Source organism: Oncorhynchus clarkii, chromosome 11 (assembly GCF_045791955.1).
Source record: "Oncorhynchus clarkii lewisi isolate Uvic-CL-2024 chromosome 11, UVic_Ocla_1.0, whole genome shotgun sequence".
In the NCBI taxonomy this organism is placed as follows: Eukaryota; Metazoa; Chordata; class Actinopteri; order Salmoniformes; family Salmonidae; genus Oncorhynchus; species Oncorhynchus clarkii.
Window position 1 is genome coordinate 7,675,104 of NC_092157.1, and position 16,266 is coordinate 7,691,369.

The following is a 16,266-nucleotide window of genomic DNA, read 5'->3' on the forward strand; positions in this document are numbered from 1 at the left end:
TGTGTCATAGTGTGTAGCCAGTGTGTAGCCAGTATGTGATAGTGTGTAGCCAGTGTGTAGCCAGTGTGTGATAGTGTGTAGCTAGTGTGTGATAGTGTGTAGCTAGTGTGTGATAGTGTGTAGCCAGTGTGTGATAGTGTGTAGCCAGTGTGTGATAGTGTGTAGCCAGTGTGTAGCCAGTGTGTAGCCAGTGTGTGATAGTGTGTAGCCAGTGTGTGATAGTGTGTAGCCAGTGTGTGATAGTTTGTAGCCAGTGTGTGATAGTGTGTAGCCAGTGTGTGATAGTGTGTAGCTAGTGTGTGATAGTGTGTAGCTAGTGTGTGATAGTGTGTAGCTAGTGTGTGATAGTGTGTAGCCAGTGTGTGATAGTGTGTAGCCAGTGTGTGATAGTGTGTAGCCAGTGTGTAGCCAGTGTGTAGCCAGTGTGTGATAGTGTGTAGCCAGTGTGTGATAGTGTGTAGCCAGTGTGTGATAGTGTGTAGCCAGTGTGTGATAGTGTGTAGCCAGTGTGTGATAGTGTGTAGCCAGTGTGTGATAGTGTGTACCCAGTGTGTGAACTCAGTTTCTGTGTTGTTACCTGCAGTGGGGTTGGCTGCTGGTCCACGGGGACGATGAGGATGACGATCTCTGAGTCGATGCTCAGGTAACCGAAGATGTCACACTGCGGCACGGAGATGTGGAGACGCAGGATCCTCAAGATGTCATGGACCGTCACTGGTTGCTTCCTGTTCAACTGACACACCAAACCAGCAGGACAGAACCAGAGCCATATAGAGTTTGAGATTCAATTCACTGCAGACTGAGGAAAACGGAACTGAAAACAGGTTTATTGGCACTCTATGTGGTGAGTAAATTGTATTCATCCCGATTTAATAACAAACATGAAATGCATCTGTGAACAGTAGTTGAAAGTGCAATGAATGTTTTACAGTGCCTACTGTCAGGGAATGAAGGGTTGGTTGGCAATCTACGCTGTCTGTTTCCATGGCTGGTCTGAGCGAGTCGTTGTCTACGCCCTAATCAGCGCTACATAATTTCAGCGTGACAGCATTTCCAAAGGTCATTTGTTTGGAATTAGCAGGCTTATGGTCTAGACTTAACGTTGATAAGATAATTGTGTTGGAGATTAGGGACTAATAGCCCTAGCTCACATTTATAATGAATCTGCTTTGAATTACATTTTTCATTAGCTGTTATTAGCATATATAAGAAGCATTTCTTATTAGCATGTATAAGAAGCATTTCTTATTAGCATGTATAAGAAGCATTTCTTATTAGCATTTATACAAAGCATTTCTTATTAGCATGTATACGAAGCATTTCTGAGCTCTTTAAGCTGCGTCCGATCTAGTCATTTCAAACTTGCTAAGTATCCCAGAAGGAGGCATGTGATGTTGATGCTAGGTATTTTAAATCTATGCCTCCCTCTAGTGGTCGTCTTGTGTCACTACAGTTCAAAACCCACAGCCTATGCCCCAGGGGTGGCCAATCCATCTCCCGGAAAGCTACTCAACTGGGTGTGCAGGCTTTTGTTCCTGCCCTGCTCTAACACACACGATTGTACGCCCTTTATTAGCGGAATCTAAACCTGTACACAGCATACTGAACTTGGTGGAGCTACTGTTGTGACTTAGACAGATCCATAAAAGGAGTGAGAGGGAAGGGGACAACTTTTCTGAAATGGAACAAAGCCCCAGGCCCACACCCAGATAGTTGAGGCGCATGGCAGACGGTCCTGACCTTAGCGAAGACTTTCATTTGCTCCTTGTTCCACAGGATCTGCAGCATGCCCGCGCACAGAGGACAGCAGGCGCCTGATAGGTGGAGCACCAAGAGGTCAGGGGTCAGAGGATAGGTGTCAATCAAAACAATATCTGAATCTGACTTGTGTTCCCATGTAGAAAAAATCATAAGTATAACAGAGATTTACACTCAGTGGCCCGTATATTATGTACACCCATCTAGTACTGGGTCGTACCCACCACCCTTTGCCTCCAGAACAGGCAAAATTCTTCGTGGCATGGAAACATTGCTCAATTGGTATCAAGGGACCTGTAGTGTGCCAGGACAACATTCCCCTCATCATTACTCCACCGCCACTCTCCTGTATCGTTGACACCAGGCAGCGTGGCACCAATGATCATACCACGTTGAAAGTTGGCTAGTCGGCCTCCCGGGTGGCGCAGTGGTTAAGGGCGCTGTACTGCAGCGCCAGCTGCGCCATCAGAGTCCCTGGGTTCGCGCCCAGGCTCTGTCGTAACCGGCCGCGACCGGGAGGTCCGTGGGGCGACTGCAGCGCACAATAGGCCTAGCGTCGTCCGGGTTAGGGAGGGATTGGTCGGTAGGGATCTCCTTGTCTCATCGCGCACCAGCGACTCCTGTGGCGGGCCGGGCGCAGTGCGCGCTAGCCAAGGTTGCCAGGTGCACGGTGTAGCCTCCGACACATTGGTGCGGCTGGCTTCCGGGTTGGATGCGCGCTGTGTTAAGAAGCAGTACGGCTGGTTGGGTTGTGTATCAGAGGACGCATGACATTCAACCTTCGTCTCTTCCGAGCCCGTACGGGAGTTGCAGAAATGAGACAAGATAGTAGCTACTACAACAATTGGATACCACGAAATTGGGGAGAAAAAGGGGGTAAAAAAAAATAAAAAAAAATAAAAAAAAAGAAAGTTGGCTAGTCACTCGTTTTGCCCATTCTAACGTTCAATTGAACAGTAACTGAATGCCTCGATGCCTGTCTGCCTGCTTTATATAACAAGCCACGGCCACATGACTCCCCGTCTGTAGGAGCGAACCATTTTCATGAACAGGGTGGTGTACCTAATAAACTGGCCACTGAGTGTATATGACAAAGTGAATGTGGTTCAATCAATCAAATGTATTTATAAAGCCCTTCTTACATCAGCTGATGTCACAAAGTGCTGTACAGAAACGCAGCCTCAAATGTTCATAGATGACCAGCAGGGTCAAATAATAATAATCACAGTGGTTGTAGAGGGTGCAGCACCTCAGGAGTAAATGTCAGATGGCTTTTCATAGCCGATCATTAATAGTATCTCTACCGCTCCTGCTGCCTCTAGAGAGTTGAAAACAGCAGGTCTGGGACAGGTAGCACGTCCGGTGAACAGGTCAGGGTTCCATAGCCAATGAGTGTACTGACCATAGCGTTAATAGAACATTATATATGATATCATTTCTGTCTCTATTGTACTGACCAGGTGGTGTGACAGGGATGCAGCCGGGGGTGGACAGGGCGGGGCAGGGGATCATGTCACAGCCTGAGTCAGAGGCAAACTCTGCCACCGCCCCCACGGCATGGCACCGCCCCTGGTAGTCCACGGCAACGCGGTCTGAGTAGGCCTCGCACACCGTGTTGTACGTTTCGCCATTGTGGCCGCACACGGGCCGAGCCCTTTTACAGGCGTCCTGCATAGAACATACATACAGTATAATAATGAATCATTCACATCCAGATGTTATCATTCACATTCATTGAATCATTCACATCCAGATGAATCATTCACATCCAGATGAATCATTCACATCCAGATGAATCATTCACATCCAGATGAATCATTCACATTAATTGAATCATTCACATCCAGATGAATCGTTCACATCCAGATGTTATCATTCACATTCATTGAATCATTCACATCCAGATGAATCATTCACATCCAGATGAATCATTCACATTCATTGAATCATTCACATTCATTGAATCATTCACATCCAGATGAATCATTCACATCCAGATGAATCATTCACTTCTGCCAAGGCAGCAGCTACTCTTCCTGGGGTCCAGAAATAAATTAAGGCAGTTTTACCATTTTTAAAACATTACAAAACTTTCACAGATTTCACAACACATCTGTGTTCCTTTCTTCTCATATACCCTTTATTCACTGTCTCAGGAATACACAGAGAGTGGGCGGGTTTATTGGCTAATTGCGAGGCTCTTGGTTTGGTGACTTGACACGGGCCTAAAGTGGGTATTTTAATGGGGTGTCGTTGAGGTTAAATGGATATACAGTTGAAGTTAGGAAGTTTACATACACCTTAGCCAAATACATTTAAAATCAGTTTTTCACAATTCCTGACATTTAATCCAAGTAACAATTCCATGTCTTAGGTCAGTTAGGATCACCACTTTATTTTAAGAATGTGAAAATGTCAGAATAATAGTAGAGAGAATTATTTATTTCAGCTTTTATTTCTTTCATCACATTCCCAGTGGGTCAGAAGTTTTCATACACTAAATTAGTATTTGTTTGTACAGATGAATGTGGTACCTTCAGGCCTTTGGAAATTGCTCCCAAGGAAGAACCAGAATTGTGGAGGTCTACAATTTTTTTTTTTATAAAGTCTTGGCTGATTTCTCTTGATTTTCCCATGATGTCAAGCAAAGAGGCACTTTGTTTGAATGTAGGCCTTGAAATACATCCACAGATACACCTCCAATTGACTCAAATGATGTCAATTACCCTATCAGAAGCTTCTAAAGCCATGACATCATTTTCTGGAATTTTCCAAGCTGTTTAAAGGCACAGTCTACTTAGTGTATGTAAACTTCTGACCCACTGGAATTGTGATACAGTGAATTATAAGTGAAATAATCTGTCTGTAAACAGTTGTTGGAAAAATGACTTGTGTCATGCACAAAGTAGATGTCCTAACCGACTTGCCAAAACTATAGTTTGTTAACAAGAAATTTGTGGAGTGGTTGAAAAACAAGTTTTAACGACTCCAACCTAAGTGTATGTAAACTTCCAACTTCAACTGTATAACCCGATCCGACGCTGCGACCTACCGACGCTGCGACCTACCGACGCTGCGACCTACCGACGCTGAGACCTACCGACGCTACGACCTACCGACGCTGCGACCTACCGACGCTGAGACCTACCGACGCTACGACCTACCGACGCTACGACCTACCGACGCTGAGACCTACCGACGCTGAGACCTACCGACGCTGAGACCTACCGACGCTGCGACCTACCGACGCTGAGACCTACCGACGCTACGACCTACCGACGCTGCGACCTACCGACGCTGCGACCTACCGACGCTACGACCTACCGACGCTGCGACCTACCGACGCTGAGACCTACCGACGCTGAGACCTACCGACGCTGAGACCTACCGACGCTGAGACCTACCGACGCTGAGACCTACCGACGCTGAGACCTACCGACGCTGCGACCTACCGACGCTGAGACCTACCGACGCTGCGACCTACCGACGCTGAGACCTACCGACGCTGCGACCTACCGACGCTGCGACCTACCGACGCTGCGACCTACCGACGCTGCGACCTACCGACGCTGCGACCTACCGACGCTGCGACCTACCGACGCTGCGACCTACCGACGCTGCGACCTACCGACGCTGAGACCTACCGACGCTGAGACCTACCGACGCTGAGACCTACCGACGCTGCGACCTACCGACGCTGAGACCTACCGACGCTGAGACCTACCGACGCTGAGACCTACCGACGCTGCGACCTACCGACGCTGAGACCTACCGACGCTACGACCTACCGACGCTGCGACCTACCGACGCTGAGACCTACCGACGCTGCGACCTACCGACGCTGCAACCTACCGACGCTGAGACCTACCGACGCTGCGACCTACCGACGCTGCGACCTACCGACGCTGCGACCTACCGACGCTGCGACCTACCGACGCTGCGACCTACCGCAAGGAGAAACATGATCCCACCAGGTCCTAATCACTAACAAACCACTCTAATTCAACCACTGCAGACCTTCTCAACATTCACAAACAAACAGACATGGGGGGATTTCGGGTGTATCATATACGTACATACACAGTCCTAAACAGGAGATGCATGTGTCTGCACGTGTGGAAAGACTAAGAACCTGAATGCAACATATGAGTTTATTAGACAATACTTTAGGGGATTGTCCACACTGCCTTTTCCCTCCTGTACAAAAGGACACCTACAGTATGTGAGAATGCTGTTCAATGACTACAGCTCAGCGTTCAACACCATAGTGCTCTCAAAGCTCATCATTAAGCTAAGGACCCTGGGACTAAATACCTCCCTCTGCAACTGGATCCTGGACTTCCTGATGGGCCGCACCCCAGGTGGTAAGGGTAGGCAACAACACATCTGCCTCTCTGATACTCAACACAGGGCCCCTCACTGGTGCTCCCTGTTCACTCACGACTGCGTGGCCAAGCACAACTCCAACACCATCATTAAGTTTGCTGACGACACAACAGTGATCACAGACAACAATGTGACAGCCTATAGGGAGGAGGTCAGAGACCTGGCAGTGTGGTGCCAGGACAACAACCTCTCCCTCAACGTGAGCAAGACAAAGGACCTGATCGTAGACTACAGGAAAAGGAGGGATGAACATGACCCCATTCTCATAGATGGGGCTGTAGTGGAGCAGGTTGAGAGTTTCAAGTTCCTTGGTGTCCACATCACCAACAAACTTTAATCATGGTCCAAACACACCAATACAGTTGTGAAGAGTTCACGACAACACCTTTTCCCCTTCAGGAGACTGAAAAGATTTGGCATTGGTCCTCAGATCCTCAAAAAGTTCTACAGCCGCACCATCGAGAGCATCCTGACCGGTTGCATCACCGCCTGCTATGGCAACTGCCCGGCATCTGACCATAAGGAGCTACAGTGGGAAGGCCCAAAAATTGGTCAAAGTCTCCAGTCACCCGAGTCATAGACTGTTCTCTCTGCTACCGCACTGCAAGCAATACCGGAGCTCCAAGTCTAGGTCCAAAAGGCTCCTTGACAGCTTCTACCTCAAAGACATAAGACTGCTGAACAATTAATTAAATGGCCTCCCAGACTATTTACATTGATAACCCCCCCCCCCCCCCCCTTTGTTTTTACACTGCTACTACCCGCTGTTTATTATCTATGCATAGTCACTTCACCCCTACCTACATGTACAAATTATCTCAAATAACCTGTACCCCCGCACACTGACTCGGTACCAGTGTTCCCTGTATATAGCCTCCACACTGACTCGGTACCAGTACTCCCTGTATAGAGCCTCGTTATTGTTATTTTATTGTGTTACTTTTTATTTATTTTTTACTTTAGTTTATTTAGTAAATATTTTCTTAACTCTATTTCTTGAACTGCATTGTTGGTTAGGGGTTCGTAAGTAAGTATTTCACGGTAAGGTTCTATTCTGTTGTATGTGACAAATAACATTTGATTTTATTTTGATTTCAGCTTCGGTGGGCTAGGATATCTGCCTCCTCTCATAAGCCAAGGTACAAAGACACTCCGTCACTTCCTGAAAGTATGGTATTGAAATGTGTAATGTGTATGTCTATACTGCTAACAGCTGGGACGTGTCGTCATGCCTCTGACAGATCTAAGCAGGTTCTTCATTTAAGCGTTCATGACCACAAACAGAGAGAAGCTTTTCTGAGGCTCTAAAAACAGGGTGATCTCTGTGTGATTGACTAAATATTGGTCACCCGTCTCCAGTAAATTGGTTTAGTTTCAGGCTGCTTCTCAAATGGCCGATGAATGATATCGATTGAAATACCCCCCAAAAAGCCCTTAAATGCTGTCAATGTAACGGTTCTCTTCCTCCTCTTCCTCTGAAGAAGAGGTGTAGCAGGGATCGGATCAAGACGCAGCGTAGTTATAATTCGTGGTTCTTTTAATAACAAAACTATACATGAAATAGACTACAAAACAAGAAACATGAAAACCCCAAACAGTCCCGTGTGGTACAAACACTGACACAGGAGACAATCACCCACAAGAGACCTAAAGAATATGGCTGCCTAAATATGGTTCCCAATCAGAGACAACGATAAACTCCTGCCTCTGATTGAGAACCACTCTAGGCAACCATAGACTTACCTGGAGTACTACTCTAACCACAATCCCATAACTACAAACAACCCCAGACAAAACAAACCACATAAATCGCCATGTCACACCCTGGCCTCCCCAAAAAACTAATGAAAACTCAGAATACTGAGGCCAGGGCGTGACAGTCAACATATTCAGTCAATTTAGGGAATGATGGCGTAGATGTTATGGAAGCAGAGACATTGAGACTGAATGATAAAAACATTTTCTACTTCAGAACATTGCTTTGACTAAAAGCATAACTGACATGAATGTCAAATTGTACCTGACAGTGGCCCATATAGGCCAAGGTCTTGCTCATCAGGAGGAGCTGACAGAGGTTGGGATGTTCCACGTTGTCTGTGTCACATGCTGGGTCCACGTGACTCTTGTCACAACCTGAGGGGCGACCCACACACTCAAACTGAGGACAGGGGTAGTCAGCCATGTCTGTAAGGCACACTCTACGGTTGGCGATACACCTGTGGACCAATGGGAAGACGAGAGGAAAAGAGGTTAATTTATGTCATTGTTTTAAGTACTTTTTTTTTTAAACAAACATGAACGCATTCCATCTATGACTTCCATCCGTGTACAATACTATTATTTTCAATGTAGCGTGGAGCCATTGCTTTGAGTTGAGCGCCAAATGACTGTAAAGTAGTGTACCCAACTGTGTATTATTCTCACTGCAGACATCAACAGGTTACTATAGAGACTCTGATGATAGGATGACATCAACAGGTTACTATACAGACTGATGATAGGATGACATCAACAGGTTACTATAGAGACTCTGATGATAGGATGACATCAACAGGTTACTATAGAGACTGATGATAGGATGACATCAACAGGTTACTATAGAGACTCTGATGATAGGATGACATCAACAGGTTACTATAGAGACTGATGATAGGATGACATCAACAGGTTACTATAGAGACTGATTAGGATGACATCAACAGGTTACTATAGAGACTGATGATAGGATGACATCAACAGGTTACTATAGAGACTGATGATAGGATGACATCAACAGGTTACTATAGAGACTCTGATGATAGGATGACATCAACAGGTTACTATAGAGACTGATGATAGGATGACATCAACAGGTTACTATAGAGACTGATGATAGGATGACATCAACAGGTTACTATAGAGACTGATGATAGGATGACATCAACAGGTTACTATAGAGACTCTGATGATAGGATGACATCAACAGGTTACTATAGAGACTGATGATAGGATTACATCAACAGGTTACTATAGAGACTCTGATGATAGGATGACATCAACAGGTTACTATAGAGACTGATGATAGGATGACATCAACAGGTTACTATAGAGACTGATGATAGGATGACATCAACAGGTTACTATAGAGACTCTGATGATAGGATGACATCAACAGGTTTAACAATGTGTGTTTAGGGAGTGTGTCCTTATTAACAATGTGTGTTTAGGGAGTATGTCCTTATTAACAATGTGTGGTTAGGGAGTGTGTCCTTATTAACAATGTGTGTTTAGGGAGTGTGTCCTTATTAACAATGTGTGTTTAGGGAGTGTGTCCTTATTAACAATGTGTGTTTAGGGAGTGTGTCCTTATTAACAATGTGTGTTTAGGGAGTGTGTCCTTATTAACAATGTGTGTTTAGGGAGCGTGTCCTTATTAACAATGTGTGTTTAGGGAGCGTGTCCTTATTAACAATGTGTGTTTAGGGAGTGTGTCCTTATTAACAATGTGTGTTTAGGGAGTGTGTCCTTATTAACAATGTGTGGTTAGGGAGTGTGTCCTTATTAACAATGTGTGGTTAGGGAGTGTGTCCTTATTAACAATGTGTGTTTAGGGAGTGTGTCCTTATTAACAATGTGTGTTTAGGGAGCGTGTCCTTATTAACAATGTGTGTTTAGGGAGCGTGTCCTTATTAACAATGTGTGTTTAGGGAGCGTGTCCTTATTAACAATGTGTGTTTAGGGAGTGTGTCCTTATTAACAATGTGTGTTTAGGGAGTGTGTCCTTATTAACAATGTGTGTTTAGGGAGTGTGTCCTTATTAACAATGTGTGGTTAGGGAGTGTGTCCTTATTAACAATGTGTGGTTAGGGAGTGTGTCCTTATTAACAATGTGTGGTTAGGGAGTGTGTCCTTATTAACAATGTGTTTAGGGAGTGTGTCCTTATTAACAATGTGTGTTTAGGGAGTGTGTCCTTATTAACAATGTGTGTTTAGGGAGTGTGTCCTTATTAACAATGTGTTTAGGGAGTGTGTCCTTATTAACAATGTGTGTTTAGGGAGTGTGTCCTTATTAACAATGTGTGTTTAGGGAGTGTGTCCTTATTAACAATGTGTGTTTAGGGAGTGTGTCCTTATTAACAATGTGTGTTTAGGGAGTGTGTCCTTATTAACAATGTGTGTTTAGGGAGTGTGTCCTTATTAACAATGTGTGTTTAGGGAGTGTGTCCTTATTAACAATGTGTGTTTAGGGAGTGTGTCCTTATTAACAATGTGTGGTTAGGGAGTGTGTCCTTATTAACAATGTGTGTTTAGGGAGTGTGTCCTTATTAACAATGTGTGTTTAGGGAGTGTGTCCTTATTAACAATGTGTGTTTAGGGAGTGTGTCCTTACTAACAATGTGTGTTTAGGGAGTGTGTCCTTATTAACAATGTGTGTTTAGGGAGTGTGTCCTTATTAACAATGTGTGTTTAGGGAGTGTGTCCTTATTAACAATGTGTGTTTAGGGAGTGTGTCCTTATTAACAATGTGTGGTTAGGGAGTGTGTCCTTATTAACAATGTGTGTTTAGGGAGTGTGTCCTTATTAACAATGTGTGGTTAGGGAGTGTGTCCTTATTAACAATGTGTGTTTAGGGAGTGTGTCCTTATTAACAATGTGTGTTTAGGGAGTGTGTCCTTATTAACAATGTGTGTTTAGGGAGTGTGTCCTTATTAACAATGTGTGTTTAGGGAGTGTGTCCTTATTAACAATGTGTGTTTAGGGAGTGTGTCCTTATTAACAATGTGTGTTTAGGGAGTGTCCTAAGAAACCATTTTTATGTTTTTTATTTAACCTTTATTTAACCTTTATTTAACCTTTATTTAACTAGGCAAGTCAGTTAAGAACAAATTCTTGTTTTCAATGACGGCCTAGGAACAGTGGGTTAACTGGTCTAGGAACAGTGGGTTAACTGGTCTAGGAACAGTGGGTTAACTGTCTTGTTCAGGGGCAGAACAACAGATTTTTAACTTGTCAGCTCAGGGATTCGATCTTGCAACCTTTCGGTTACTAGTCCAACGCTCTAACCACTAGGCTACCTGCCGCCCAGATCACATTGTGCGCTTGGGGTCCACTGACGAGCTAGTGAACCGTGTGACACAGATTAAGACAAATAGCAGTGAGGTAAGTGAGGTAACGACCGACCAACGCTGTGTTTGGTGTTGTTTGGAGTAATGTTAGATCGATGATGCTGCCTGGGGAAGAGTTGGGAGCCTCAGGGCTTTGGGAGCTCAAGGCGATTCCGGATAGGAGGGTTACAACAGCACACCCCATACCGGTGTGTCTTATGGCAGAGATACCGCTGGCAACCACAGGGCGGACGCAGCCTGGTCACACCTGAACAAACAACCAGACTGTCCGTCACCTCTGGACACGGGGAAATGTGAGAGGGAGATTTGAAGAAAGAGTGAAGCAGGTTGAAGGAAAATAGGATTTATCAAGAGAGGAAATAACAAACGTCGACTGAGGTGGAATAGGATCAGGGCTAGTCTGCTGAGGTGGAATAGGATCAGGGCTAGTCTGCTGAGGTGGAATAGGATCAGGGCTAGTCTGCTGAGGTGGAATAGGATCAGGGCTAGTCTGCTGAGGTTGAATAGGATCAGGGCTAGTCGACTGAGGTGGAATAGGATCAGGGCTAGTCTGCTGAGGTGGAATAGGATCAGGGCTAGTCTGCTGAGGTGGAATAGGATCAGGGCTAGTCTGCTGAGGTGGAATAGGATCAGGGCTAGTCTGCTGAGGTGGAATAGGATCAGGGCTAGTCTGCTGAGGTGGAATAGGATCAGGGCTAGTCTGCTGAGGTGGAATAGGATCAGGGCTAGTCTGCTGAGGTTGAATAGGATCAGGGCTAGTCTGCTGAGGTGGAATAGGATCAGGGCTAGTCTGCTGAGGTGGAATAGGATCAGGGCTAGTCTGCTGAGGTGGAATAGGATCAGGGCTAGTCTGCTGAGGTTGAATAGGATCAGGGCTAGTCGACTGAGGTGGAATAGGATCAGGGCTAGTCGACTGAGGTGGAATAGGATCAGGGCTAGTCGACTGAGGTTGAATAGGATCAGGGCTAGTCTGCTGAGGTGGAATAGGATCAGGGCTAGTCAACTGAGGTGGAATAGGATCAGGGCTAGTCTGCTGAGGTTGAATAGGATCAGGGCTAGTCTGCTGAGGTGGAATAGGATCAGGGCTAGTCGACTGAGGTGGAATAGGATCAGGGCTAGTCTGCTGAGGTTGAATAGGATCAGGGCTAGTCAACTGAGGTTGAATAGGATCAGGGCTAGTCGACTGAGGTGGAATAGGATCAGGGCTAGTCTGCTGAGGTTGAATAGGATCAGGGCTAGTCTGCTGAGGTTGAATAGGATCAGGGCTAGTCGACTGAGGTGGAATAGGATCAGGGCTAGTCTGCTGAGGTTGAATAGGATCAGGGCTAGTCAACTGAGGTGGAATAGGACCAGGGCTAGTCAACTGAGGTGGAATAGAATCAGGGCTCAATGCCTCTGTTCGGAGAGAAATAGCATCCTCTAGACTAGAGTCACGGTGTTCAACCTTATCCACAAAGGGCTGTATGGAACGCTGTAAAATAAAATGCATCCTTCCTCCCTCCCTTTCTGGAAGTAATCATTAATCGCACCTGATTGGATAGGTGAAAGCCAATGTACATAGTGGGAGATTTTGCATTCACCTATCCAATAGTGTTCGATCAGTTATTATGCCAGTAAACAAATGGTTGAAGGATGGAAGGAATGTGGTGAGGAAGAAAGAACTCCAACGCTGGTCAGGACAGTGTCTCACCTCTGGTTCCTCTGGCAGGGGCTGGGGGAGCAGGGGTCACTGCTGCGGCAGTGGCCAAACACAAACTGGTCGTCTTTGAAGCCCATGCAGCGGGCCACACAGGCACTAGGGTAGGTGCGGCCGTTACGGGCACACACCGGCACAAAACGGTCAGGGCAGCCACACGGGAGCCCTATAGAGAGAGATAGAGAGAGTAACTGGTCTGAGGCCAAACCACACGACTAACAACATTGGACAGTTTATGGAACACAAAGTCTTCACTATATCATCCTGGAATATCCAAGGCCTGAGGTCATCTACCTTTGGCCTAAAGAGCAGGAACCAGGACTTCACCAAAGAAATCAGAAATACAGACATTGTCATCCTGCAAGAAACCTGGTATAGAGGAGACGGACCCACTGGTTGCCCACTAGGTTACAGAGAGCTAGTAGTCCCATCCACCAAATTACCAGATGTGAAACAGGGAAGGGACTCAGGGGGTATGCTAATTTGGTATAGAGCAGACCTTAGTCACTCCATTAAATTAATCAAAATAGGAACATTTTACATCTGGCTTGAAATTTCAAAGGAAAATGTCCTCCTGTGTGCTACCTATATCCCCCCACTAGAATCCCCATATTTTATTGAAGACAGCTTCTCCATCCTGGAAGGGGAAATCGATAATTTCCAGGCCCAGGGACATGTACTAGTCTATGGCGACCTAAATTCCAGAACTCGACAAAAGCCTGACACCCTCAGCACACAGGGGGACAAACACCTACCTGGAGGTGACAGCATTCCCTCCCCCATATGCCCCCCTAGACGAAACTACGACAAAATAACCAACATAGTGGGTCACAACTCCTGCAGCTCTGTCGCACGCTAGGCATGTACATGTAGGTACACCTATAGCTCATCTCTTGGCAGTAGTACTGTAGACTACTTTATCACTGACCTCAACCCAGAGTCTCTCAGAGCGTTCACAGTCAGCCCACTGACACCCCTATCAGTTCACAGCAAAATCACAGTCTACTTGAACAGAGCAATACTCAATCATGAGGCATCAAAGCAAAAGGAACTGAATAACATTAAGAAATGCTATAGATCTAAGGAAAGTAATTAGGCAACAACAAATTCAATCCCTTTTTGGACAACTTCCTAGACAAAATATTTCACTGTAATGGTGAAGGTGTAAACTTGGCAGTAGAAATCAGCTTCCCTATCAAATCAAAACATTTCAAGCAGACAACCTAAGAAAATTAACAAAATTGACAAATGGTTTGATGAAGAATGCAATAACTTAAGAAAGAAATTGAGAAACCTGTCCAACCAAAAACATAGAGACCCAGAGAACAAACAGCAAAAACATATACAGTGCCTTGCGAAAGTATTCGGCCCCCTTGAACTTTGCGACCTTTTGCCACATTTCAGGCTTCAAACATAAAGATATAAAACTGTATTTTTTTGTGAAGAATCAACAACAAGTGGGACACAATCATGAAGTGGAACGACATTTATTGGATATTTCAAACTTTTTTAACAAATCAAAAACTGAAAAATTGGGCGTGCAAAATTATTCAGCCCCTTTACTTTCAGTGCAGCAAACTCTCTCCAGAAGTTCAGTGAGGATCTCTGAATGATCCAATGTTGACCTAAATGACTAATGATGATAAATACAATCCACCTGTGTGTAATCAAGTCTCCGTATAAATGCACCTAAACTGTGATAGTCTCAGAGGTCCGTCAAAAGCGCAGAGAGCATCATGAAGAACAAGGAACATACCAGGCAGGTCCGAGATACTGTTGTGAAGAAGTTTAAATTCCATTTCACTTTTGTTTATTATATATTTCACTTGCTTTGGCAATGTTAACATAAGTTTCCCATGACAATAAATAAATACAGCCCTTAAATTGAGAGAGAGAGAGAGACAGAGAGAGAGACAGAGAGAGAGACAGAGAGAGAGATTAGGAAGGGTGAGAAATGTTTCAGAATCAGGGAGGGGGGAAAAAATTAAGAAAAATAGTACTGTGCATCAATATTTCAACCCTCAAATACACACACACACACACACACACACACAGGAGCAGACACACACACACACACACACACACACACACACACACACACCTGTGAATAGGCGACGGTCCTCGTCTGAACTTTCAGCACTCAGGCACTGGCGGGTGGAGCAGATAGTTTCTCCAGCAAAGCAGGAGCAGGGGTGACAGTCCACCCTGAATGACGACCCGTGGTCTGTGGGACAAGAACACATCATCCCCGTGTGAGACCCTGTCTGATTTAATTGGTTATATGGCTGCCAATGTAACTGTTATCTGACACTTTGAATCGTCCGTCCACGGCAACTCCAGCAGCTGATAAGACTTGTAACTATGGGATCTGGGTCACGACACCAATGTAACTGATCAGGTATTGATCCTGGGATGTAACTGATCAGGTATTGATCCTGGGATGTAACATATCAGGTATTGATCCTGGGATGTAACATATCAGGTATTGATCCTGTGATGTAACATATCAGGTATTGATCCTGGGATGTAACTGATCAGGTATTGATCCTGAGATGTAACAGGTCAGGTATTGATCCCGGGATGTAACAGGTCAGGTATTGATCCTGGGATGTAACAGATCAGGTATTGATCCTGGGATGTAACAGGTCAGGTATTGATCCTGAAATGTAACAGATCAGGTATTGAACCTGGGATGTAACTGATCAGGTATTGATCCTGGGATGTAACAGGTCAGGTATTGATCCTGGGATGTAACATATCAGGTATTGATCCTGGGCTGTAACAGATCAGGTATTGATCCTGGGATGTAACAGGTCAGGTATTGATCCTGGGATGTAACAGATCAGGTATTGATCCTGGGCTGTAACAGATCAGGTATTGATCCTGGGATGTAACAGGTCAGGTATTGATCCTGGGATGTAACATATCAGGTATTGATCCTGGGCTGTAACAGATCAGGTATTGATCTAAAGCTGGACTTGTTATCTAAAAAGACACTCCGTTTCACCATGGGCTTTATGTTCTGAACAGCATCACCATCTCTCCCATCTAGTCACTTCTAACAAGACATCTCTATAGGATGACTTCCTGTCTTAATGCTCAGGCTATGAGCACTCCAAAGCCCCTCTCTGCCTGTCAGGCAAACCACATCTGTGTCAAATAAGGCCTAAATGTCTTTGGAATGGAGCGAAAACAACCGTTAAAGCGAAAACAATAAACTGATTTAGGTTTAAACAAATGAAGTTTCAAATCTGTAACAAGAAACAATTAGGCAGGAGAAAAGTAGCAAAAATAAAACCTATATATGAAGAAAAAAAAAGT

General features: G+C 45.1%; 1 protein-coding gene across 1 annotated transcript in view; it reads right to left on the reverse strand.

Annotated features, from left to right (window-relative positions):
• Positions 1-16,266, reverse strand: part of LOC139420145 (reversion-inducing cysteine-rich protein with Kazal motifs-like) — an 86,665-nt gene that overhangs the window by 3,037 nt on the left and 67,362 nt on the right. Inside the window, exons 15-20 of the mRNA XM_071169924.1 lie at positions 15,047-15,169; positions 12,940-13,111; positions 8,165-8,360; positions 3,216-3,426; positions 1,741-1,814; positions 578-733 (exon numbers count right to left, since the gene is read on the reverse strand). Coding sequence (XP_071026025.1) covers positions 578-733; positions 1,741-1,814; positions 3,216-3,426; positions 8,165-8,360; positions 12,940-13,111; positions 15,047-15,169 — 932 coding nt within the window. The remainder of the gene's footprint in view (positions 1-577; positions 734-1,740; positions 1,815-3,215; positions 3,427-8,164; positions 8,361-12,939; positions 13,112-15,046; positions 15,170-16,266) is intronic.